Consider the following 25,415-nt stretch of genomic DNA (forward strand, 5'->3'; position numbering starts at 1 on the left):
AAGTCTTCCTCTGCCCTCTGTTCCCAGGGAAATGATGCCCTGCTCTGGTATTTACAGTAATTTGAATCACAAGTACTGTGCTATTGAGAAATAGTACTGTAATACTGAGAAATAATTTGGTCCTGCATTGTTGAAGTGGATGAGCAGCAGAAATTGCACAATCAGCCCCATTGTCTTTCAGATTGAAAGAAGAAGGTGTCAGTTGTGTTCAGTAACTTTCACATAAAAGAAGCTGAACTTTTTTATAATCTTGTATAATTTTTCTTTGGCAATCAGCAGGCACGAAAACGTCTGCAGGTTTGATTCAAGGCTGCCATTGCTTGCATGAGCCTTGAAGTTTATGTACTTGTAAGTGTAGAAAGGAAAAATACATTAAATACTACAATTCTAAGGAACCTTTATCTTGGGAAGCTTTGATAACCTTGTGCCATTAACTTGTGCTTTTTCTCTGTGATCACATTGGTGATTTCTCTGGCTCACCCTTCACTGTGCACTCGGTTAAGTGAACATTTTAATTAGCTTTTTAAAGAAGGAGGAGGTTTATAGAGCCACGCAAGGCACGTGTAAGCAGCATCAGGGACTTGGACATAAAGAAACACCAGGGTGATGAATCCTGCAAAGTGCTGAGCAGGGGAAACACAAACAGGAGCAGACACATTTTTCCATCCCATTTGGTTTCTTTAGAGGACAATATGTTGCATTTATTGAGGGTGATAGGATTTTGTACCTCTGGTCCATCAGATCCAGTGTGCTTTCTCCAGAAGAGATGATGATGTGCCTTCAGCTTCTGCTGATGGCGCAAGGGACCACACTGCGGAATAAATGCCACAGTCTTGTGATGTCCCTCGTGGTAGAAAAGACATGACTCAATTACCACAAATATGAAAGATTTTCTGGCACCTGCAGCTGCTGAAATGCAAACTGACCTTGCAGTTTTCTCTGGTTTTATATCTAATAATTATTGTTATACCCTGTCTCCTTAGAGCCACTGCACAAGGTCAGGCTGCTGACTCCCACAGATACAGCAGCAGGCTGCTATATCTTCAGTTTAAGCTGAAAGCGCGATTTCCTACCAGCTAGTGTTGTTATTTCATAGAATCATAAGGATGGTTTGGGTCAGAAGGGACCTTAAAGCTCATCTGCTTCCAACCCCCTGCCTTGGGCAGTGACACCTTCCATTAGACCGGGTTGATCATCTGGATCTGGTTTTTTTTAACACATGAGAAACAGCAGTGCATGAAAGCTATTGCATGGCAGGACAGACTGCCCGGGGGAGGACTGCATCTGATCATGCCTGAATTCTGTCATGTCCTTGTCCTCAGCACCCTGCGGGGGCCACTTAACATCACCGAGCGGAACCATCCTCTCCCCGGGCTGGCCTGGCTTCTACAAGGACTCGCTGAGCTGCGCGTGGGTCATAGAGGCCCAGCCGGGCTACCCCATCAAGATCACATTTGACAGGTACTCACCTTGGGCTTCTCAGAGGCTTCCTCTCTGTGCTTGTTTACCCCTGGCTCCAGCAGTGCCGAGCTGTAGCCACCCAAAGGAGAAGGGAACGAACCGCTCAGCGCTGTGTTTGCAGCCACCTTCTCTTTCTCTCTTTCCGTTTTTATTAACTCCTGACAAGAGGGTAGGAGTCACCTCACATTCCTGAAGAAAAGGTGGGAAATGGTGGGGGTTTTTTCCCTTCTTGTTTCGACTAACTCCTGCTCATTGGCAGTGCTATTTCAGACACGCGTAGGACATGTTTGTGGAGGCTGAGCTCCCACGTGTTCAGCGTGCAGCAGCAGTGAGGATCCTGTGTGCTGAGTCTCTTGACCTGCCTTGGATCTCATGTTTGAGGAGAGCTGAGCTTTCTTGAACCTGGGTCTCTGTGCCTGGGAGGCGATTGTGCATTTAGCAGAAGACATTTGTTGCTGCAAAGGCTGTTTGGTGTCAGCACATGAAGCAGGCAAAGGATCAGAAGCTGAAATGGATATGAGGGCAATGGCATGTTCTCGGTAAGATGCTCCCTCAGCTGAAGGTCAGGCCACAGAAACAGAGCCATGTGTCACCCCATGGCACGTGCTGCCTTCCAGTCATGAGGGCACATTCAGAACTACAGTGAAGAAAAGTTAGTGATGCGGGTTTTTCACAGACCTGTTCTTGTGTCCCTTTCAGGTTTAAGACAGAAGTGAATTACGACACCCTGGAAGTGCGAGATGGCCGGTCCTATTCTTCCCCGTTGATAGGTGTCTATGATGGGACTCAAGTGCCCCAGTTCCTCATCAGCACCAGCAACTACCTCTACCTCCTCTTCACCACTGACAAAAGCCACTCTGACATAGGCTTTCAGATCCGATATGAAAGTAAGTGGAAGTTACTCATGTAATTCCATGTTCACCAGCAGCACAGTGCTCTCAGTCAGAGCCCGCTGGACTTGCTTTTCCCCTTTACTAGGCAGTTAGCACTGCTCCAGTGACTGGAGAGTGTGAAGCTGCTGCAAGGGAAGGAGCAGTTCTGCTTTCTGACTTACTTGCTTAGAGTTTTCGTGTTTATTCTAGCATCCACAGAATATTACTGATTTTAGGAGGCAGCTTTGAGTTCCTCCATCCATTTCATCCTCTTCCTTTGGGGTTAATCCAGTAGGACTTTGAGCTCATAGGAGGAGTTGAACTTCCCCCAGTTTAGTCACAGCGCCTTGCAGCTCTGCAGCCTCCGAGCGCTCTGACACGAGTGGGTTTGTTTGCCACAGCTGTGAAGCTCCAGTCGGACCACTGCTTGGATCCAGGGATCCCGGTCAATGGCCAGCGCCACGGGAATGATTTCTACGTGGGAGCACTGGTGACGTTCAGCTGCGATTCCGGCTACACCCTGAGTGACAGCGAAGCTCTGGAGTGCGAGCCCAACTTCCAGTGGAGCCGGCCACTGCCCAGCTGCGAGGGTGAGGAGCATGGACGGTAACATCCGCAGGAGGTGGCAAACACTTGCTCTGCAGAAGCTGAGCAGCAGCTGTACAGCTCACAGTGGCGTTTGACCTCTGGCCTGTGTTTGGTTTTGATGGGGTGGGCTTTGTTTTGCCATTCACAAGAACTGAGGTTCTTCCAGCTGATGATAGAGTTGGAATTACTTAATTCTTTCGTTACTATTTTTGTCTGCAGCTCTATGTGGAGGTTACATTCGTGGGTCCAGCGGTACCATCCTATCCCCAGGCTTCCCTGATTTTTATCCAAATAACTTGAACTGCACGTGGACAATAGAAACATCCCATGGAAAAGGTGAGAACCCTTTAGCTTGGAGTGGTTTTAGAGATGGGCTGAAGGGTGATGGTCAGCGGGAGACAAGTGCTCCCTGTGTAAACCAGGAGTTTCTCTCTCAGTGATGGTGGATACCATCATGGGAAGTGCTCTCTGTCTCCAGCTCTGACCTAGTTCTGCAGCTCTCATTTCCCCACTGGTGAGCAGCATTGCCAGCACAGAGGCAAAGTGCTGATCTATTTAGTCCAATCTCCTGTGCAATGCAGGCAAGTCTTTTATCTTGCAGGAAAATGTCAAGAAAAGGATCATTGAGGATTAGAGAGCAAGTTTTATGTCCAAGGGCAGAGGGTAATTTCTCCTGATCCAGCCAGTATCTGCCTAGGCTAAGCACAAAGGGTATAAACCCTTTATGGAACTTTATGGCTCTTATGCCACTGTCTCGTTGTACCGGATATCAGCACGACGGGAGCTATCATGAGCCAATTTTGCAAATACCATTTGTATTACAGCAAATAAACTTGTCAATGAACAGCACAGTGCATTAAGGGAACTATCACATGCTGTGAAAAGTGTTCTGTTGAGTAGGAGCAATCCACCACTCCTCATTAATCCACTCTGCCTGGGATTCAGCTCTCTGATGAGGCACTGCATTATCCGGTAGCTAAGCTAAGCATAACACAGCAAACTGACACTCTTTTGTATGAGAAAGTGCAAGTCTGATGGCCTGTGTGCTTTTATGACAACAGCAAAAGAAAGTCTCCTGACCAAGCTAAGCAAGGCTTGATAAAACACGGAGTATTTTCAGGTAGCAGGGATACGTCTGCATAAGGCTAGGGGCTTTTTGTCCCCTGTCCTGTAAAAGATCCTGCTGTGGCCAGTTCAGTAGTAGAGGAAACACACATTCCTTAGTGTGATGCAGTTCTGGATGATCCAGAGAATTCATGTCTGGATCTCACCATCTTCAACTGGACCATGTTTGTCACACTGAGGAAGCTGATGTTGAGCTCTCTGAAAAGCTGGTCTGAGCTTTAGCAGACTGAAGCCTGGTAGCTTTTTCTAGGAATTCTGGCCTTAGCTGCGGATGCTGAATACTGGAAGATCAGACCATGAGGTGCTCTGTAAATCCAGCTGGTTGAAAATATACAGGGGTCTCTGACAAGAGTTTCAACTGCTCGTTACCTACAAGGTTGTGCTGGAAAGAGGAGGATAAGATGCTGAGAAAAGACACTGAGTGTTTGGAATAGAAGAATCTCTTTAATGAAAGGAGCATGTTCCTGTTGTGTTTGGTTTGGTATTTTCATCCCCCTCTGTAGCCACTGCTGGTGTCCTTCCTTCAAGGTTGTCCTCGCTGGAAATGAACTGCAGCACAGGGTGGGATCCCTTCTGCAGGGCAGTGCTGCACCCCCTGGCAGGATCACCCTTGTGCCTGTGGAGCTTTCTGGGCTAGGAAAGCTTCAGCCTGGTTGGATGCAGGAGATCTCCAAAGCGAGTTCAAGGTTAGGGCGAGAGGAGAGGTTAGATAGAGGATGCTGTACAGTTATAATAAGCTGGCATACAGCCGACTTCGTGTTAGGAAAACTCCGTGCTTATTTGCCAGTGCAGTGAAAGGAGATGAAAGCCAAAGATGCCCTTTTCTTCACTGTTTGGTGGGAGATGTTGAAATGTGTTTAGCTGCTGGGCTGTGTTGGTGGGAGCATGCATACACATCCACATGTGCACGTACGCATCCCTTCTCTTGCAACAATATCCTGCCTTCCTTAATGAGCTCCTTTCCCAGCTGTCACTGTGTTAACTGCTGTGTAATGCGTTGCAACAAGCTTCTCCCAGCTCTCTTCTGCATTCCTGCAACGTTCCTGCTCATTCCTCAGTAAAGAGCAGTAGAACAGTGTGATCCTGAGCCAGCACCACTGAAATGGAATTAATTCAGTCTTTGGAGAGCAGAACAGACTTCAAAAAAAGGTGGAGCTGAGCGCCATTCCCAGCTATCTGCATCATCAGTGCAGAGCCTTCTCTCTCTGCTTTGCCTTTCAGGTCCCTGTTCTTGGAGACCACGGGGTGCATCAGTGATCCCTGGGCACATTTGGTGTTATATTTACTGAAGTGTTTGCCATTGTACCTGATTTCTCTTGTTCTAGTTTCCCACACCCACGTTGCCCATGCCGCACTGCTTGGGCGTGCAGCATTGCTGCTGCCCCAGGCATGGGAAGGCTTTCAGTTCCCCAAAACCAGAACAGAGCTCAGAGCTTGTGCTTTCCCAGTCCAGCCAGCTATTCCCTGCCGAGCCAGTGGCTGAGCAGGGATGATCTGCACCATAAAACCTGGACTCAAGTTATTCACTCCCAGATCTTTATGAACATCTCGCACATGGCCAGCACATGAGTCCCCTAATTTAAACAAGCTGTTGTTATAATAGTTATTTTTATATGACTGCAGACACTGATTTACTTTATGGACTCAAGAGCTGTACAAATTGAGTTTAAAAGCAGCTTAATTTTAAAGGTATGTAAACGTTTAAAAAGAGACTATTAGTTTTAATCTGATAACTTCAAAGTGATTTATTTACCCTATAATTTCTTTTGCTGTTTTCTTTTACAGAAAATGGGGGGGGATGGAGAGAAACCAAAATCAAGCCTGCATTTGCAGAGACGTTTTGTGCCACAGTAAATTTCAGACCAGAGCAAAGGTTTAATCAGTCACAGATCCTTTAAAATGAGTTTATAATTAGCCCTTATGGCTGCAGTTACACAGCCTTTAACTGGCTCTGCTGCTGGAGAGGCCTCGTGCCCTGTGGTTGGAGTTGTTCTAAAAGACCTGGAATCAGGGACTGTCCTCCTGGTCCTGGGGACTGAATTACACTTGTGTTCCTCTGTTGGTGTGTTGGTTTTGGTGGAGCGATTCCTGTTCCTTAGGTTGAGGTTTGTAAAACCAAGGGTATAAATTTGTTGTCAGTTGATAAGCAGGGAAAACTGAAAGCATTTTGTATTCACTGCATCTCACCCAGGTTTTCAGGTCAAAACAGGTCATATTTTTGATTGACTGTACTGCTGGTGAGAATAACAAACATTTGGAAACCATTCCACGTTTCCTACCTTTACGGAGTTTTGTGGGGAACGGTGGAACTAAAACATCTTTGCCAGGCTCCGTATAATATTTACCTGGATATAATGAAGGAATTGTCAAAGTCGAGACCCCTTTCAGTCATCACTAAGTAGTGGGCCACACAAATACTTCTGCCTGGGACACTGGAGATGAGCAAAGTGCAAGGAGCTGCTGTGCAGGGATAAAGATGGAGAGAAAAGAAGGCTGTTGAGATGCCCTGTGTGCTCTGCTCCTTCCCAATCCAGTGATTTCTGCGGGAAAGGCTTTGTGTTGGTTACCAGCCCCTCTGACCTTCATTTATTGAAAGGAAACTGCTTGCATGTGACCAGTAAACCTTCAAAAAGAAATTGGATAGGCATAGGGATAAATGGAATATTCAGAGTTATAATTTGATGCTGACAAAAACCTGTTGGGATGGGTATTAAATCTCATGCTCCAGAGCTTTAATCATTCTCTAGGTTGGTCACATCCTGATCTCCAGAAATTAATGGGGAGCAAGGAGGAGATTATTCCTCTGATCCTTATGTACAGGTTTCCTGCGCTCGCTTGGGAAGCAGCTGATGCTGTACTTTGGCAGGGATGGGATGCAGAGCAAGACAGCCCTTGGGTCTCAGCAGCCTGGCAGGCTCCATGTTGTTAATCACTGGCTTAACTGAGATAACTTGGTCATGCCACTGGGCACTCCTGATCCGTGCGAGGAGGAAGGGCTCTGGCTGTGACTGATGAAGAGCAGATCGCAGCTCTTGGGCTTGCACGGGGGGAGCCTGTGTCTCTGCAGATAGCCCTGTTGGGTTTGGTGGTGGTGTGAGGAGAGCAAAGCCCCATTCAGCCTGAGCATGGGCTCAGAGCCTGCCCCGTGGTGCTCAGTGTGCTAAGATCCTCGGATGAAAGAAGCCATATAAATGCAGAGAGGCTTTTTTTATTGCTAGGCATTGCTTTAGCTTGTTAAATTCGTGTGCCGGTGATGTGACAAGGGTTTTGATACAAGATCCTGCCTTGCTCTGCTCTCTGAAAGCTGTTGCTGCCATTTTTGTTTTCCAAAGATGGAATTTATTTTCCAGAGAATAAGTGTTTATAATTGCATTTGAATTCCTGCCTGAAAAATCACCTAGCTGGAGGCCTCTGCACAGGCCTGAAGTACTTACTGGTTTGTGTCTGTAGGTGTGAAGGATGCTTTCAATAATCCATTACTGCTTCCTTGTTCATTGCAAATGCAGCAAGGTCACAGTCTTCTCACCAGAATGTTTCAAAAAGCTGAAATTGAATTTGGAAGAAGAAACAAAATAGTTACCCATTGTTGGTCTGCTTTTCTGTAGCTGGATGTGTTGTGGGGTTTATTTTTGCCAGTATAATGGGCATAGAAGTGTGGGATTCACTTTGCTTCTCAGGTTCTCAGTTTTCCTTTTCTCATCTATTTCCTTTCTAACATAAACACGTCCATGATTTTCAGTGTGCTTTTCCTTCTTGGTTGGGCTGCTGCTACTGGGAAACAGGGAATCGGTACTGGTGCCCTCTCAGGGCTTTGGCTCTGGAACAGAGGGGTGCCACACAAACACATCTCTCTTTCTCCTCCCTTGCAGGTGTGTTCTTCACCTTCCACACCTTTCACTTGGAGAACGGCCACGACTACCTCCTGATCACTGAAAATACCAGCTTTGCTCAGCCCCTGAAGCAGCTGACGGGCTCTCGGCTCCCTGCCCCGCTCAGTGCAGGGCTCTTTGGAAACTTCTCTGCTCAGATTCGCTTCATCTCAGACTTCTCCATGTCCTATGAGGGTTTCAACATCACCTTCTCAGGTAAGCACAGGAGTGGGCAAAGGAAGTTTCCCTTCCCACTCTCCTGCAAATCTTGGGAGTATTTCTCTGTCGGTGCAGTTACATGGGATTCGGGTCACTGACAGTCACTCCTCTTGTTACCCCAGTAAATTATTCTAGCATGAAGCCACAGTATGACCCAAAAAGTATTCTCCTTGCAGTCCCCATGTCACCGGATGTAGCAGTTTTGCCTTGAGCCCCCCAGTAGATGACTGGATTGAACCCACTGGAATTAAATCCCACTACAGACATCTTTGTTGCTTTCTTCCTCCTCACACGGTCATCTCTGCTCTGTTACGGACTGAGTGTCAGCTCATGTTTTCTTGGGGTGTGCTGTCCCTCTTCCCTCCTGATGCTTTCCTTCCCTGTTTATCAGAGGAAAATCATTGCAGTAAGTACAGCATTTCTAACATGGGAAGCTGGGACAGATGAGATCTTTTGGAAGGCAGTGCTGAGCAATCTGGACTTCTTGGATAAGGAGCAAGGCAGAGCTGGTCACTCCCATTGTCCGTCTGGTCTCTGCTTTTCCCTTTGGTTCATTGCCCCACTTGGAGCTCATCCACTGACCCAGCCTCTGCCGCTGGCTTCAGCCTGTCCTAGATGTCACACATGCCTCCTGCAGCCTGGGCCAGGTTTCCATGAGCCCATTGGCATTGCTGCGGAACTGGGAGCAACATTTTCTCTTGCTGGGCTCTAATTGACCTGCTGTAATGGCAGATGAGAGCAGACCTCTTGGTGCACAGGGCAGGGCGTTGAGGGAGGCAGGATTCTGCTGGTTTCACAAGCCTCCTTGCCCTGCTATGCTGTTGGAGATCTGGCCTCTGCCCTGAGAACCTTCAGTAAGCCAGTTCAGCCCCATGCTTACTGAACCAAGCCACTTCTGGTGCTGCCTTTGACTGATTACACAAAACGCTGGGTTCTTCACATGAAGTTCTGTATCCTCAGAAGTTGTCAATGAAGAGGAGCGTGTGCGTGGTGCTCTTGGAGAGAGGCTCAGAGAAAGGCACTTTTGCCTATGCAGAACAGACCATCACGCCAATAAATAATTGCTTCATGTGGGTAATCTCTGCTTGAAGCACACAAGGTGTCCTTTAACCCAAAGTCCAGCAAATGACTGCTGAAGTGTTTGCCTGTGCACACACTGCAGAAACCTGCGCTGCTCGAGTGCCCCAACGAGCTGTTCTGTAAAGCAATCACTTAATGGACAGAAGCTTTTTGCACTGGGGCTGTTCTTCCCTATGTCTCAGCATCCCTTTTAATCTGGAGGGCACCAGCTGCAGATTCAGAGTGCTGGTGTGGAAGAGAAATGGCCAATTTTGTTGTGGAGCTCAGTGCTGAGATGCTCACTGCCTTTGACAAACAGAGCTCTGTTGCCATAGATGCAGATCAAACCTGCTGCACTGAGAACTGACTTCTAGTGCTTTAGTTCTGGCCTCTCAAGTTAGGGATTCGCATGGGAGCTAGTATATGCTAGTATATACTAGTATATGTTTTCCATATTCCATGGAAACTAGTCAGAAAATTTCCAATTCATTTTCATTTTGATGCGTGGAAAAGGCTTTTTGCCTTTAAAAAGATTGCCTCTAACTGTATGTACTGTAACTACTATATGTATAATGTATACTATATGTCTATGTAACTATGTATTTGGAGACTTCTTTCTTATCTTGGAAACTGAAAATGGGTATCAGTTTTAGCTTTCTTCAGATACATTTGTGCGTTCTTGCACTTTGCAGGTCTGTTGTTTTTCAAAAAATAGCCCTCAAAAGAGGTTTCCATCAAATGTTTTATGGTCGGAGGCATGTATTTGACTATTATCCAGAATGCCAATGGCTTGGCAGTCTTGGGGTAACAGTTGGACTTGATCTTGAAGGTCTTTTCCAGTGTAGCTGAGTTGATGATTCTGTGGTTATCCTGGTGATGCCCTGGGGGGTTGCATGTTGAGAGTGAAACCCAAGTTGGTCTTCATGGCTCAAGCAGGATGTACGTCCTTATGGATGCTTCCTTTGCAGAGCTTCACTGCAGCTAGATCAAAACTTAGAGCTTCCTCCTCATCCTCGTGTTCAGGGACTGGGGTACCATCACCAGGGAGAGCAGAGTATGAGGTGTCACCCTGCCATTCCATGAATGTCCCTTTGTCCCCTGTAGAATATGATTTGGAGCCCTGTGATGAGCCGGAGGTCCCCGCCTACAGCATCAGGAAGGGCCTGCAGTTTGGAGTGGGGGATGTCCTCACCTTCTCCTGCTTCCCTGGGTACCGGCTGGAGGGCGCATCCCGCATCACCTGCCTCGGGGGGAGACGGCGTGTGTGGAGTTCGCCTCTGCCAAGGTGTGTTGGTAGGTGGTCATGTGCTTTCATTTTGCTTGGTTGGTTACGCTGTGCTGGCTGGTTTTGGTGGGCAGGGATGGGAGGCGTCTGACAGCTCACGGAGTGGTCGGTGCCGGGGGGGGGAGAGGGAGCTGGAATGAGGTTTCAGCCCTGCAGGTGCGTGCAGGGATGGGCAGAAAGGCTGCGGTTCTGTCTTGGGCTGGGGGCCACCAGGCACATAGCAGATTGGGTCACTCCTCAGCAGACACCTGATGCCTCTGCAGCCCCAGTGATTGCATGAGTGGATGAATCATTACCATACCTTTTTCTTGTGCAGTTTAGTAAGTAGAAAACTGCTCAGTGCTCTGCTGCTGCCCAGAGCCATGAGGGATTCACTCAAATGAGGCAGACCAGATCTCTTACCTGGTTTCACTCTGGCAAAGCCTGCTGGGTAGGTTTTCCTGATCTGTGGTAGTGACCTTTGAGGGCCATTGCAAATAGAACATTCCAGCAAGAGCTGTTCTGCTTTCTCTATCTGGATTAATTTCCCAGCACTGCATAATGCGTAGGTCACAGGGCTGCATCATCCTGCTGTGACAAGCAGCCTCTTCAGGGCATGAATGATAATCAGGTTGCAGAGAAAGCTAATCAGGGGAATAGACATCAGAAAGAATCCTAACAAAGCTTTAAATTTGATCCTCAGACATTATCATTAAGTGGACACAGTGGCTTCATCTCCCAGTCCCCTCCTGCAGCTGGTTTGAGTTAGTATGTTGATTGTATAATAGTGGGTCAAATTCAGTTCTGGTTTACCCAGAGCTCTGGTGGCAGGGTGACAGCTTTGGCCACAATGTCCCTGCTACACACTTAGATCTGTGTACTCACCCTGGATATGTAATGGTACTGGAGATGTGCCCCTTAAGATCCCAGGAGCTTTGTTTCTGCCAGACAGACCAGACGCTTTGTTTTCAATTCCTGTTCTAGAAATGGGTCTAGAAAGAATAAGGGTAGCTTGTTCCCTTGGCTGACCCCTCTCTCCAGGGTAGGGATGCTCCCCACCAACTGCTTCCTCAGATCCCAAGTGGTGAGGTCTCCAGCATCATCCCTGTGCCCAAGTGAATGTCCTGCTTTTCGTACGTGGCAAGAGAGGAGGAGAAAGTTGCTTCCAAAGTACCTCCTCTTGGTGTATCTGCTGCTTCCTTACTTAACCCTTACTTAATCCTTACTTAACTCCAGTGTTTTATTGGAGGACCAGCAGAGGTGGCAGAGTCCATGCAGAAAGCTGCACAGTGATGGTTTTCCTCAGCTCCAGCAGCTTGGTATGCTGTGAAGGGCTCATGGAGATGAGGCAGAGCTTGCTAATCAGAAAAGCTGTTTCCAGGACAAGTTGGAGTGGTTCTCCCCAGCCGTGCATGCAAAACACCAGGACTCAAAGGAACAGGAAGCCAGTGTTTTACAGCTGGAAATCTTTCAGGGTAAATAGGCCAAGAAAACAATGGTTTGTGGTTTGCTCATGTGGGAGCTAATCAGGGAGCAGTGAAAAATCCTGAGCACATGGTGGTTGCAGGGCAGGTTTACAGTTGTTGAGGGATTATGGATACACAGAGTGAACTGGCTGCAGTCAGGCACTGGGACCAGGCAGCACTGCTGGCAGCAGGCGAACGTCCTTTGGATGCCATTTTGCAAGCAAGCCCTCAAGCTGTATGGAAGCATTGCAGACTGTTGCTTCCTCCCTAGAATAGCAGCAGGTAGGAGTTCATCCTCACACTGTGCCACGAGCTCAGTGCTGTCACTGACAGCGGCAGTGCTGCTGCTTGAATGCCTGCTCACTGCTTCATGTAGTGAGGACGTGCCCGTAGCAGTCCTCTTATGCTCACAGTGGCATGATCCTACAAGAGAGAGGTTGTGGTCTTAAAAGCTTGCCATTAAAATGCATAAAATGCAAAGGTGAGGGATGGTTGTTGCTGTTTTCTGGAAGCATTGAACTGCAATTTGCTGACATCCCAAGACAGGTTGAACCTCCAAAGCTGCCATTCCCTTCCCTCTCTAAAAATGCTCATTCTGCCAAGTTTGGAGTCTCACAAATCTTCTAACTTCAAATTTGGCTTAAAATCAAATGCTGTTCACACTACATAGAGTAGAAAAGGAAGCAGATCTGGTGAAGGAGGAGAGAAGTCTTACTTAGAAGAATGTGATGGAACAGGAACAGACAGCAGATCGTGGTGAATGAATAACAGGGAGAGGACTCTTTCCTTCTTTATTTCCTTCTTTGTAGAATCATTTGAGCACATCAACTTCTTGTGACTCAGTTTCCCTGTCTGCATAAGGAGGAGGCATTAATCTCTCTCATAAGGCACCCGAGGTTTAATGATGATGGAAATGCTGTTAAGTACTGTTTCGTTTGCTGACTGCACTTGGAAATAAGAGCCTGTGGATGTGGTAGCAGATGGGTATGGGAAGGAAGGAGAGAGCATCTGTGGCTGATGGAGGAATCACCTGCATGTGCTGTGTGCCTGGAGTACAACGGGATAATTAAAATGTGGGGGTTTGTCTTTATATAGCTGAATGTGGTTCATCTGTAACTGGAACCCAAGGTGTTCTGCTGTCCCCCAACTATCCACTAAACTACAACAACAACCATGAGTGCATCTACTCCATCCAGACCCAGCCAGGAAAGGGGATCCAGCTGAAAGCCAGGACTTTTGAACTGGAGGCAGGAGATGTCCTCAAGGTAATTCTTGTGTCTCAGGCAGTGAAGCACAGCTTGCTGTATCACCCTGTGATTGGCACAGCAGGTTTGAACACAGCAGCAAGGTGCCATGGAGCAGACTGAACTTCAGGCAGGGCAGCTGGGCTAAAACAGCCTGTGTGCATCCCCTCTAAGGTTACAGCGAGAGACAAAAGGTGATACAGCTGTGAAACAGTATCTTGCAGCCCAGGGACACTGAGCAGGGTGTCACCGTTGTGCATTAGTTTGTGCTTAAAAACATACTGTGTAATTTTAGGGAATCAGCACCTCTGAACTTCACCGGCTCTCAGCAGTCGCTGGTACCGAAGCAGTAGTGAGTGTCCTGTGCACTTCAGCCTAGCTGCTTATTTGGGGCTGCAGTCTGCAGATGGATGCATAAACAAACCCTCTATCCGTTAAAAATGCAGATGTCTTTGCTGTATCACTGCACCTTCTGCTGTGGAGTCTTCCCTGAGATATACAGATTTGTTGGAATGCCAGTTTAGTTTGTAGCTAAACTTCAGCTCTTGCCTGCGTAGTTGTACAGAGGAGCTGTTAACACATGGGGAAGTGTGAGGTGCTTAGCATTATTTTTGTGTTTTTAAGAATCAAGGCTGATTTGTCCCCAAAAAAGGGTTTATTTAAATGCAGAATTCCAGACAAGCTCTTCAGCATTCCCACACTCTGATTAATCTGCATTTACAAGTTGCAGGACTCTATATCGGAGGAGACAAATCCAGGCTGTTTGTTAACCACAAAGAAATGGGTTTTGTAGCAGACATTATTACAAGATGTGAGCTGCTGTGCTAAGCCATCTTCCCAGAGAACGCCTCTGTCCTTATTTAAGTGCCATACTTCTGCACTGCAAGATGGGTGTAATCCACATATTTTCAGCTCACAAATGACTGGAAGGAGAGAGAGATTTCCAGCTAATGCAGAGAACATGCTCGTTGTGGAGGAAATGATGTTCTCTCAACAGGTTTGTCATCAGCTTCTCATCTGCTCCTGAGGAAAGGATCTATCAATCTCCACTAGTGAGAAGTTGCTCTTTATCCTCATAGAGAATCATGCTATCTAAAAGAAAGGGATAAAGAATGTGTTTTCTTAAATAATAGTGGGGTCAAGGCACATCTATGAGTCACTGTAGGGAGGAAATGGTTTTCCCAGTAGCTGTGCTTTGGAAAGAGCTTGGTTCAGAAAATACAGCCCTGGGTGCAGTGTAAGCTCAGGTGTAAAGAGAAGGATGTGGATCCTCCAGGGTGTGAATCCTGCTCCTCAGCTGAGTGGCACCACTCTCATCACTAGTTGGGATAGTTTCCCTGGCTTCAAAGGATCTGTCCCTGTTTGCACTCAGGGATGATTTGGTCCCTGAAGTAGCAAATAAAAGATGTTTGCCAGACTCTGTTTCTTGTTCCTGCCAGATCTACGATGGCAGCAATAGCTCTGCTCGCCTACTGGGCTCCTTCAGCCGCTCCGAAATGCTCAGCACCAGCATCAACAGCACTTCCAGCAGCATGTGGCTCGAGTTCATCACCAACGCTGAGAACACGAGTAAAGGCTTTGAGCTGCAGTTTTCCAGTAAGTCCTAAGATCCTTATGCTTGTGAGGTGGGAGTCTGAGGTATAGTGTTGCATTTTTGTGTTGCAGTTGCGTGACCAGGGGAAAGTCCTTTCCAGAAAGATCTTGTAGTCTCAAGTGGAGTTGGAGTGAGAGAGATGATAATGTCAGCAAGCCTTTTCAGTTGTGAATGGGGTGGTGGTGATGCAGAAACTTTGGATCCAAGCTGAGATACCAGATTCGTGGGATCTCATTCAAATAGTAATTAAAAAAATATTGATGTTCAATATGGTGTTTTTTCTCTTCAGCAAATGATTTTGAGAAGAAAATTATGATCTGATCTGTGTTAATATCTCCTGGCTGTTAAATACCAGATTAAAACAGATGCTGTTTCTCCCACTCCAGGTTTTGAACTCATTAAATGTGAGGACCCTGGCATCCCACAGTTCGGTTACAAGGTACATGACGAGGGACACTTTGCTGGCAGCTCAGTATCCTTCAGCTGTGACCCTGGCTACACTCTGCGAGGCAGCAGGGTGCTGGTCTGCCTGACTGGGGAGCGGAGAGCTTGGGATCAACCCCTGCCAACCTGTGTAGGTGAGACAACTCCTGCTTTGAAAACATCCTCTTACAAGTACTCCCTTGTGAGCATCATGCTGAGCACCCTTTCTTCCTCTTTTGCTAATACATATGACATTAACTCTGGTATTGGTTCTACCCCTCTGCGTTAATAAAGACTGTGATAAGGGTGCTATGTAAGGCACCTTCAGGTTGAGAGCAGTGATTGCTGAAAAACTTTTACAAGCAGCCTGAACAGGAACACTGTGCTCCAAGCACATGTTCGACAAGGTTTCTGTAAGGAGACTGCTGCTTTTCCAGTCCTTGTCCTTTCACTTGAGTGTGTTAAACAGAGTGGCACTTGCTGATAATGGCAGACACCAACGTGTGTCCAGGCTTTTGACAATTCAGAGTCATGTTTATTTGAGAGCTACATGACATCTGATGCCAGATTCTGAGACAGTTTAATTCCCTCTGTCTTTTCTTAGCTAAGTACTGAGTCCCCTTTTACCTGTAGCTCTCCAGAAGAACCTCTTCTTACTTGGAAAATTCTGATGCTAACTTTATTCTATCTGGATGAATTGCTGTCGGTTTGTTACTTGACAACTTCATAATCAGCCGATGTATCCGGGACATGGAGAAGTTCTTACAGACTTAGTCCTCTGAGAGATCTCAACAAGCAGGAGGCTGCTTTCATGGCTGTGATTGATGTGCTCAGACATTGACACCCCCATGAGTTAGGACCATTCTTTATGCAGGAACTCTCTGCTGAATTTTAACCTTGATTATTAAGGTAGAAAGACAAAATTCTGTGATTTATGCATCATCCTAACTTTCACCGTATTTGCTGTACACTTATTTAATGTGAATAGTCACATCTGAGCACGTGGAAACGTACTGAATTTGAATGGATACGTTATGAAAATGTATTCAAACTCCTCAGGTTCATTCAGCAGACACACACGTATGTTGGCTTCTTCATTCTGTCACACTGATGAATTGTTCAGATGTTTTGAGGGTACAAGCAGAAGAATCGAGCTCTTTCACCCCCCCCATGTGTGAGTCAGGGAAAGCAGGATGCTGGCAGGCTCTGCCTTTACCCACTACAAAGTCAGAAAGGTGGAGGGGAGCTTTGACAGCATCTCGCGTGCTGGGAACGTGCACAGAAGTGCAGCTGAATTAAATGACTCTCTTTATCTTTGTTTTGTAGGTTTAAGAATCTCTTTAAATGGCAAGAAATACTCCCTATTGTATTTGTAGGATGAGAATTGCTTTGTTGCCAAGTAAGAACTGTAATATGTCATGAATCTTCTCACTCACCCATATGTTTCTTTCAGCTGAGTGTGGGGGAACTATCAAAGGAGAGTCGTCAGGACGGATACTGTCTCCTGGTTACCCAACACCCTACGATCATAATCTGAATTGTATTTGGACAATAGAGGCCGAAGCTGGTTGCACAATAGGGTGAGTTGCACCAGGGTTATTGTAGCTTGGTTTTCTTCCTATGTGCAGCTTATTTTTCTAGAAGCAGATCAATAATTATACAAGGCAAGCAGAGAGAATGCTCTCTCACCTTGATAATCCCAAATGAGGAAACAAGTGCTGGTTTATCTCCTTGCCAGGTTGGACAGAGGTAGCATCGCTTCTTTCTCTTCAGCTTTTTCGCCCTGTTTGGACTGTGCCTGTAACAGCTATTGTGCCATGAATGGTGACACCAGATGATGTGCTATTGCTGCCTGTAGTCTTTCTGTATTAAAATGAAATCCAAGAGCTTTTATGTGCATGTACAGTGTAAACCCCTTCCCTCAATGTGATGTATTCAGAAACAAATCTTTTCCACCAGATTAATGTTGAATTTCCCAACCGTGTTTAGTATGTGTCCAAGTGACAGAATCCTAAAGCGATGATGTATGTATAAAATTTCCTGGAAGATCACATCCCAGGAACGGATAGAGGCAGTTCCGAGTTTGGTTCACCTCCAGCACTGAACACTGAAAGGTTTGAGCTCTGTCACATTACAGTTGTGAGAGTGAAGAGTCAGGTGTGAGGGTCCCCAGAGGTGAGTGGACAGCTGGAAAACTGAGACCACAGCACTTACCCTTCGTCTTCTAATTACATCTTTTTATTGGTTGAATAATAAATAGAGCACATACAATGTAATTATCCTCCCAAAGGAAACACTCAGGTTGGTTTCTAAACATCTGGTCTGTACAGAGACCAAAGACTCTTTTCTGCTCCTCCTCTTCTGACTTCTTTTATTGTCCTGTTGCCGCTTTCCAGTTGGAAAATGGCAGTTTGAAACGTAATCTGTTTCTAAGCTCTGTGAATTTGGCACTTAGGTAAGCATGGTGCTGAGAACATTTGGCTCATAAAGTTAGTGCAGTCACCAGCAGAATCCAGGCAGTTTCCTGCTCAGTGATACTTCATCTGTGATCCCTGCTGCTGCTTAGCCACTGTTCCCACGCTGAAGTTTGCCCAAGCCCTGCCAAGCCATTTCAGTACTGCTCTGTGTGTACCCACATATTCCAGTCCAGCTAAAGTCATCTTCAACAGAAAACTGAAGTATATTGGCAAGTAGAGTATCTGCTAAGTGATGGGACTTGAGAGAGAGAAATGTAGATTGTAAGTTCAGCAGTAATGCTCTTCTCCCACGATCTTCCATCATAATTTCTAGTGCTTGTTAGCTGGTGTGTCAGCCCCGTTTCTCTGCTGACCTGAGACCTGTTGCTGTTCCAGCCCTACGCTCCTTCACTGTCAGTGCCCTTTTATCTCCACTGTAGCCTTCTTGCTGCATCAGCACTCATCGTCTCTTCAGCAGAGGCTGTTAATTACATTGAGCTCTAGGGTGCTTTTAGATGATGAGTTTATGCCGGAGATAGGTTTCGTCCAGTATTTTCATGTTACTTAATAGAGAAATGTCCTCCATTAGCTCTGCTCTTTAGTGTGGTTCAATAATGGATGGTTTCTGGTGTGAACACAGGACAAAGAGCATCATCAGTGCAGCTTAATTCCTACACAGGCAACTTCCAGTTGAAGCCTCCTCTTTTTTTTTCTGTAAAAGGTTCTGAAGAACGCAGAGATTTTCATAGGACAATGTAGGCAGCAAACACCCCCTCTTGCTCCTCCCCCAAAAGCATAAGTGGCTGCTTCAGCAAGTGAATTCACTAACACACAGTCCCTGTCTGCGTCTGTAAGAGTACTCAAATGAGAAGCTTGTGTTTGCAGGATGAGCCAGAGGCTTGGAAGAGGCCAGGGCTGAAGTGCGCTGGTGCCAGGCAATGATACAGTAGTACACCTTTGTGACCCTTCTGTTCATCAGAGATGAGCGCTCCCTTCTTCTGCGCCTTTATTTGGCAGCTCAGACAGAACAGATATCTCTGGGTAGTTGAGAGCGCACATTTTCAGCAACTTCATTTTTATGGTAATCCATTGGAAAAATAATCCTCTTCATGCATGATACAATTGTATAAAGCTCACATTTATAACTTACATTAAAATTAATCACCAGAGCTTTCTGAATAAAGCTGTATCTGCACAGAACGAGGGAAGGAAGGATGGAAAAATTAGTCTGCTCATTATTGCCATGAAAGTTAAAAGGGTTGCACTCTGAGAGAGGATTAATCCTGTGCTTGTGCAAACAGACACATGCGCACACACATAAAATTACAGCTGAAATGACTTATCTGTGGGACTCGGGAGAGAAATAGGAAAGAGAAGTAGGGGGGAACAGTGCAAAATGAGTGAAACTTGCCTTAGAGTGCTGCTCACACAGCTGAGAACAGTGAACTCCCAGTTGGAAGTGGCACTGGGGTTTATTGGATAGCAGGGATCTCAGTGCCAGCTGATCTCGATGCAGTTCTGCACTATTCAGAACTTTGTGAAACATGGCCAAATCTTCGGAGGTGCTGCAATCCATTGCTCAGAACTTGTACCCACCTGTTTGCCACCCTTCTGAACACCCTTTTCTGCCCTTTCTGTTCACCTCCAGGGCAGTTAACACCCTGGTAAGGGTTTATTTTCTAGCATGATGCTGTTTTAATGAAGAGTCGTGTTGGTTGTTTCCTTCCCTCTTTTATCCCCCCAGCCCCGATACACAAGATTATCTTGGTGCCAGGAGCAAATTCTTTGCTCTTGAGTGCAGGTAACAAAAATCAATGCATTTTATCAGTAGATGCTGGCTCTTGCCAATGAGCAGTTTCTTGCAGGACACAAAGAAGAAAGCTGAAGGACAGCCAAGGTTGTTGCTGTGTGTAGCACAGGGACAATGGGATGAATGTATATAAGTTGTGAGGGGACCCCAGCACATTTTCTGCTAAATCTCTTTTTAGAGTAAGTTTCTCTATACTTCTGTGTTCATCTGTTATAGAATTCAGTGCAACTACAGACAAACCCCATCCTCCCTTCACAGTCCCTGTACCTCTCTGCTGGAGCTTTCCCGTGTGTCCTTGGCTGAGCCTTTTGTCTATGTGACAGCTGCTTATTGCAATGAGCACCTTCAGTGTAAAACCAGCTGTGACATTCTGGCTAACCGCCCACCATGGGCTTTTGGACCTGCACTGTATTCCTCAGGATTTTTAGGACAGAAACGCCAGAAAGGACCCAACTTTTCAGAAAACATTAGTATCCATGACTGAGTTGGGTTTTTTTATGGATGTGACTAAGAGATCTTGGTGCTTATAGGGGGATGAAGTTTGCTGGAGAGCTTTCAAGCTGAGTTCGGGTAACAGGAGAGAACGCATTCCTTGTGGGTCAGGCTACCTTAGGTTGGTACTGACCGCATTTCTTATCCTTTTGGGAATAAAGGCAGAGCTCTTTGTGGTCTGACTTCCAGTTCATTTCCAGGCTCCATTTCATGGTTTTCCACACCGAGGAGTTCCACGACGTGCTGAGGATCTGGGATGGTCCAGTGGAGAATGGCATCCTCCTGAAGGAGATCAGCGGGTCCAGCTTACCCAGCGATGTCCACAGCACTTTCAACTCAGTCATCCTTCAGTTCAACACTGACTTCTTCACAAGCAAGCAGGGCTTTGCTGTTCAGTTTTCAGGTAGGCTTTAGATTGTTTCCTCAGCGTTGTCCAAGCCCAGCTTTGCTGATAAAGTGATTTCAGGTCCATCTGCAAAGTACTGATGATGATGTTGTATTGAACACGGGAGGAGCAGCAACTGTGCTGTCTTCTAGGACTTCCAGCCATTTGTGCTCTACCAGATTTGGCTGCAGTCTCTGCAAATTGAGAAACTTTGCTATTTTGTCTTTGCAATGCAGGTGAATTCTGCGCTCCCTCTGCTACAGTCACCTTCACAGTGGTGAACTTGGCAGCAAGATGTGGAGCAGTACATTGTGGAATACACAAGCAGGAATTACAGATACTTTCCATCACATTCCCATAGGTCCCTTAAAGACACCAGTATGCAGGCAGCTTCCCCCAGGTGTTCTGAGAGCAGTTGGGCTCTGAAAACCAAGTCTATTTACAAACCCTCAAATTGGATCCCTGGAGATGCAGACCACAAAAAGCTCTATTGGCCATAGGGATGTCATTGCTCACAGCAGCACTACATGTAGTGCAACTGCAGTCTGTCAGTGCCTGAGTCCTGGCTGCTGTTACCTAAGATCTGGCGTTGCAAACACATAAATTTCAGTTCTATTAGGGTAATGTATTTCAGCACTGACACAGAGGTTTCCAGGCTGCAGGCCTTCACTGATATGACCAGTAGCCAGGTGCCTGTTTTGGCGATGGGAGTAAACAGGGAGGCTGTTGGGTGAATGATGGTATGACCTTCCTGGGACTCAGATGTATCCAAGCGTCAGAGGTCATTTTGTCTCTCCCAAACTTGTGCCCATAGCTCTCTGCTCAGGGTGCCTTGCATGGCTGAGAGAGCAGGCCAGCTCCTTGGGAAGGGTTTGTGCTGGGTACAGGACCTTCTGGGATGACCAAAGAGGAGGGAAATCTTTGTGTCACCCAGCACAGTTCTGCTGTCCTCTTTCTTTGCCAGGCTTGTGTCTCCTGCTAGGAAGAACTGGCCTGGGCTGCTCACTTGCTTATCTCGAGCTGCACAGAAAGAGAGAGGGGGATTTACTCTGGCTCTTTTGAGAAGAGCTTTCTCTAAACTGCCTGCGTGAAACAGACTCTGCTCAACTTAGCAGGAAATAAGCTCTGCTCCACTGCCCAGTACAGAGCTGGTCTTTCTTAAATGCTCCTGCTCAAAGCCTTTGTTCACAAGGTGTGACTTAGTAGTCAGACCTAAGCTCAAAAGTACGCAGTTTGGGATCTTGTGAACTTTAATGATCTATATAAGCTTGCAAATCTCCTATTACTCCAGGCCTTTCCATACTGTTAAGTAGTTGTGGTGTTGACAGACCCTGAGCTCAGTCAGTAGTGAAGCTCTGCTGCCTGCCCTGCGCTGAGGAGGAGCTGAGGGGCTCATCTCATCCCCAGAGGGACACAGCTGAAGGACTGGGAGGGAAACACGTGTGTTTCTGAAAGGTCAGGCTTGATGCTTCACAGGGCTAAAGGCTAAATTGCTCTGCCACGCCAGGGAAGTGGGAAGTGTCAGGGGATTGGTTTGGTTTGCAGCATGTGTCTGACACAGGTTCTATAAAACTGCCGTGTAAGATCAGCGGATGTCTGGACTCATGAAGCAAACATGCATGTGCACAATTATGCATCAGAGTTGCACTCTGTGTAGTGTACTTGAACTTGCCGTTCCCCAGAGCCTTCACCAGCTGGAGTGGCAGATGCTCAGTGCAAAGGAAAAGCTAGTTCTTGTGTGTGGCAACTTTAAGGGATACTGAAGGAGGAGGGATGGAGAATGAAGTCATCAGTTTGATGTGTGTTTAAGGACAAGAGTCCAAGTACAGCTGGTGCTGTAAGCCTGTGTTAAATATAAATCTATCTATATTAAATATATATTTTTTAATACTTTCAGTTTCCACTGCCACTTCCTGCAATGACCCAGGAATTCCCCAGAATGGGAGCCGGAGTGGTGACAGCAAAGAGGCAGGTGACTCCATCATCTTCCAGTGTAATCCAGGATACGCTCTGCAAGGGGAGGCCAAAATCACTTGTGTGCAGATTGAGAACAGATTTTTCTGGCAACCAGACCCTCCATCCTGCACAGGTATGAGCACATCCAGCCTCCCCTGCACTGCCTTCCCTGCCCTGTTTTGTTGCAAGACGGCTGTATCTAAAGGGGTGAGTCCCACCTGCTTTGAAGAGGTGTGTGACAAGGAGTGTATCTCAGGTAGATGTCTCCTAGAACTGCCTTTAGGTTTATCCCCAGAGTGTCTGGGACAATGAGAATCCAGTTCATGCTGGAAGCTCATAGGATATACTGCAATATAGGTGATGATATTTAATCTGACAAGTCAAAATTAAAGGCTTCTTTAAAACTCAGGTTGGTGGAGAGGATTTGGTCATGGGTGAATAATTTCTGCATGAGGAGACAGCAAATTCTGTCAGGAGAAAGAACTATCTGACATTTTCTTTGAGCTCATAAAGTAATAAAAGAAGCTCATAAAAGTGATTCTTTTTAGTATGTCCAGCACATATAAAAATAGTCATGACAAGCACATAGGAGCAATAAACATCAAATTTGCGGGCCAGTTAAATGCTAACCACAAATTACTTACCTGTAACCTTCATTCCTGTTTATGCACTGTTATCTCAAGCAATAAAATGAATTAATTCCATTTCTAACATCTGATTTAATGCCGGCTAGGAAACTTGTACAGCATGCACAGGATTTATGCTCCCTGCAGGATGACTTGGTTTCTGAATGACTGTCTTGATGATCTAGTGTGACACCCTTTCAGCCTGATAGAGACAGTCCTTTTAGTCTTGCTAGAGCTGTAACTAAATCATACTGCTACATGTCATGCCCATCTCGTCATTCTCTTGTTGAGTTTTCTTTCAGAGCAAAAGCTGAGCTCTCAGAGCCAGTGCTTTAATCTTGGTGTGAGACGCATTCCCATGGGTCGTCTCCAGTTTGACTTGGAGATGTTCTGTTGGGTACTTTTTGAACTAACTTGTTTTAGGAGTCATAATCTCTTTGAAGAAGCTGAAGTCAGTGTCTTGCTCTTTCCCTCCATTCAGTGACAAAGGATTTAGAGGAATAATTAGTGGCCAGATAATACCAGTTTTATAACAACTGCGTAACAGGCAGCCTGATTAGAGCTGCATTGGAAAACAGGATTTAATTTGGGCCTGGGGTTTTATATTTCTATTTTGCTTTTTCATATCTTTATTGTACAACTTCTGCAGTCCCTGAATAATGTGGGCTGAACTGGAACCTCCACTAAAACAACCCCCAGAGGTTTAGGGTATTTGAAGTCTGTATCCTGACCCAACTCTGAATAGCTGCAGCTTGGACCAGTTTCTACTTTAAATCCTTTGGAGACTATGGGTGGGATTTTCAAAGAAATGAGAGGGTGTTGAAGAGTCATCTCCCTTATGTTGTCAAAAGTAGTCTGTATATTTTAGTTTCTTCTGAATTTTCCCCTGACTTTCCAGTCTGGAAGAGGAATGTGCCCTAAAGGTTTAAGGTAAACGGACACAGAATAGGTACTTGTTGCTCTTCCAGGTTATTTGCACGTGACCTTCAGCTAAAGTCTTCGCTGTCCGTGCTGTGATTTCCTTCTCTATTTGAGAGGGGTGATGGTTGTCAGTGCCTGCAGTAGCCTGCAACTGTGCCTGGCTGAAGAAGTTGCTTTTGGGCCTTGGAGAAGGGTCTCTAGTTGAATCTCTACTGTAATCTTCATAGAACAACCTCCATTGCATTTTACCTGATACATAGAGATTCTTGTGTATTTGCAGGGCCTTGTAAAAGCCCACAAGATCCTAGGATCACAGAGTGGTTTTGGTTGAAAGGGATCTTAAAGCTCATCCGGTTCCAACCCCCCACCCCAGGCAGGGTGACACAAGCTCGCTCCTTCGTGGAGGATCCTTCCAAGATTGGTCCTGTTCTTTCTGTCCCGTACCGGTTCACCTCCCACTCGGTGTTCCCATTGCTGTAGTCAAACACCCAAGTTGAACACAGGCTGTGCTGCCCTTGCTCTCACCCCATCCCAGATCTGAGCAGTGGAGGAAATCATAGAGCATCGACCCTCGTGAAGAGACTGCAGAAGGGCTGTCAGTCAGCCATGAGTATTTGCCACAGTGGAAATATATGCAGGCACTCTGAGCCTTAAAAAAGTAATAATTGATTTTTCAATCAACTTGACATTTAATGTGTTGGTAACTGTAATAAACAAGAACAAGTCATTAGTCCACACAGCATGTTTCCCTTACTTAGCAACCAGCCAGACTTTGACCAGCAGTTGCCTAAATAAACACAACAGAAAAGCAGAAAGCATCTTCTCCTTCTGGTTGCTCACTTACGTATCTTCTGACAATTGTGATAGCATCTATAGCTCTGTGTGTGTATAGGTGTAGGCTCTCTGGAGTAACAGAGCCCTCATCTCTGTGAGGGCCACTACGAGCTCTTGTAATGCATATCTTAGTATCGGACAGCTTTGCAGACTGCCTCGCTGTCCCTTGTCTGTCTCTCTTTCTCCCTTCCTGCATCTCATCTGCTCTTTTTGACGTTTCTCTAAGACCAAGCCTCATCCCTTTGCTTGGTTGCCTTCAGCTCCCTGTGGAGGTATCCTGACGGGACCGGCAGGAGTGATCCTGTCCCCGCAGTACCCGGAGCCCTACCCACCGGGGAAGGAGTGCGACTGGAAGCTGACCGTGTCTCCTGACTATGTCATTGCCCTGGTATTTAACACGTAGGTACCTGAGACCTGTCTGGTTCTGTGGCTGTGGCTGCCCGTGGGGACAGGGAGGGGATACCAGTGGTGGGGTACTGCCTGGGTGAACTGGGTCCTTTCCTCTCTGAAGGAGCCAAACCTGGTAGGACTGTCCCATCATCCCCAGTAGTCTGTTCTCAGACATTACCGTAATTTAGGGAAGATACACATATTTTGACTGCAGCTTCTTTTTGGTACACACGTGGTTTTTGCAGAACTTAACCATGTAACTGGTGCAGCACAGGAAGCCCCTATAGCAACACTGCCTTATGCTTTGTGCTGCTGACTGCATCACCAGTCTGTGACTCCTTACATGTGGAATGGAGACGGA

General features: G+C 46.4%; 1 protein-coding gene across 1 annotated transcript in view; it reads left to right on the plus strand.

Annotated features, from left to right (window-relative positions):
* Positions 1 to 25,415, plus strand: part of CSMD2 (CUB and Sushi multiple domains 2) — a gene marked incomplete at both ends in the record, with an annotated part of 259,384 nt that overhangs the window by 160,443 nt on the left and 73,526 nt on the right. The window contains 13 exons of the mRNA XM_080632482.1: positions 1,323 to 1,461; positions 2,161 to 2,348; positions 2,735 to 2,923; positions 3,141 to 3,257; positions 7,916 to 8,131; positions 10,298 to 10,486; positions 13,019 to 13,188; positions 14,607 to 14,763; positions 15,148 to 15,339; positions 16,638 to 16,764; positions 20,143 to 20,345; positions 22,225 to 22,416; positions 24,925 to 25,063. Of these exons, the coding sequence (XP_080488608.1) occupies positions 1,323 to 1,461; positions 2,161 to 2,348; positions 2,735 to 2,923; positions 3,141 to 3,257; positions 7,916 to 8,131; positions 10,298 to 10,486; positions 13,019 to 13,188; positions 14,607 to 14,763; positions 15,148 to 15,339; positions 16,638 to 16,764; positions 20,143 to 20,345; positions 22,225 to 22,416; positions 24,925 to 25,063 (2,218 nt within the window). The remainder of the gene's footprint in view (positions 1 to 1,322; positions 1,462 to 2,160; positions 2,349 to 2,734; positions 2,924 to 3,140; positions 3,258 to 7,915; positions 8,132 to 10,297; positions 10,487 to 13,018; positions 13,189 to 14,606; positions 14,764 to 15,147; positions 15,340 to 16,637; positions 16,765 to 20,142; positions 20,346 to 22,224; positions 22,417 to 24,924; positions 25,064 to 25,415) is intronic.

This window comes from Psittacula echo (genome assembly GCF_963264785.1).
Source record: "Psittacula echo genome assembly, chromosome: 21".
NCBI classification, from domain to species: domain Eukaryota; kingdom Metazoa; phylum Chordata; class Aves; order Psittaciformes; family Psittacidae; genus Psittacula; species Psittacula echo.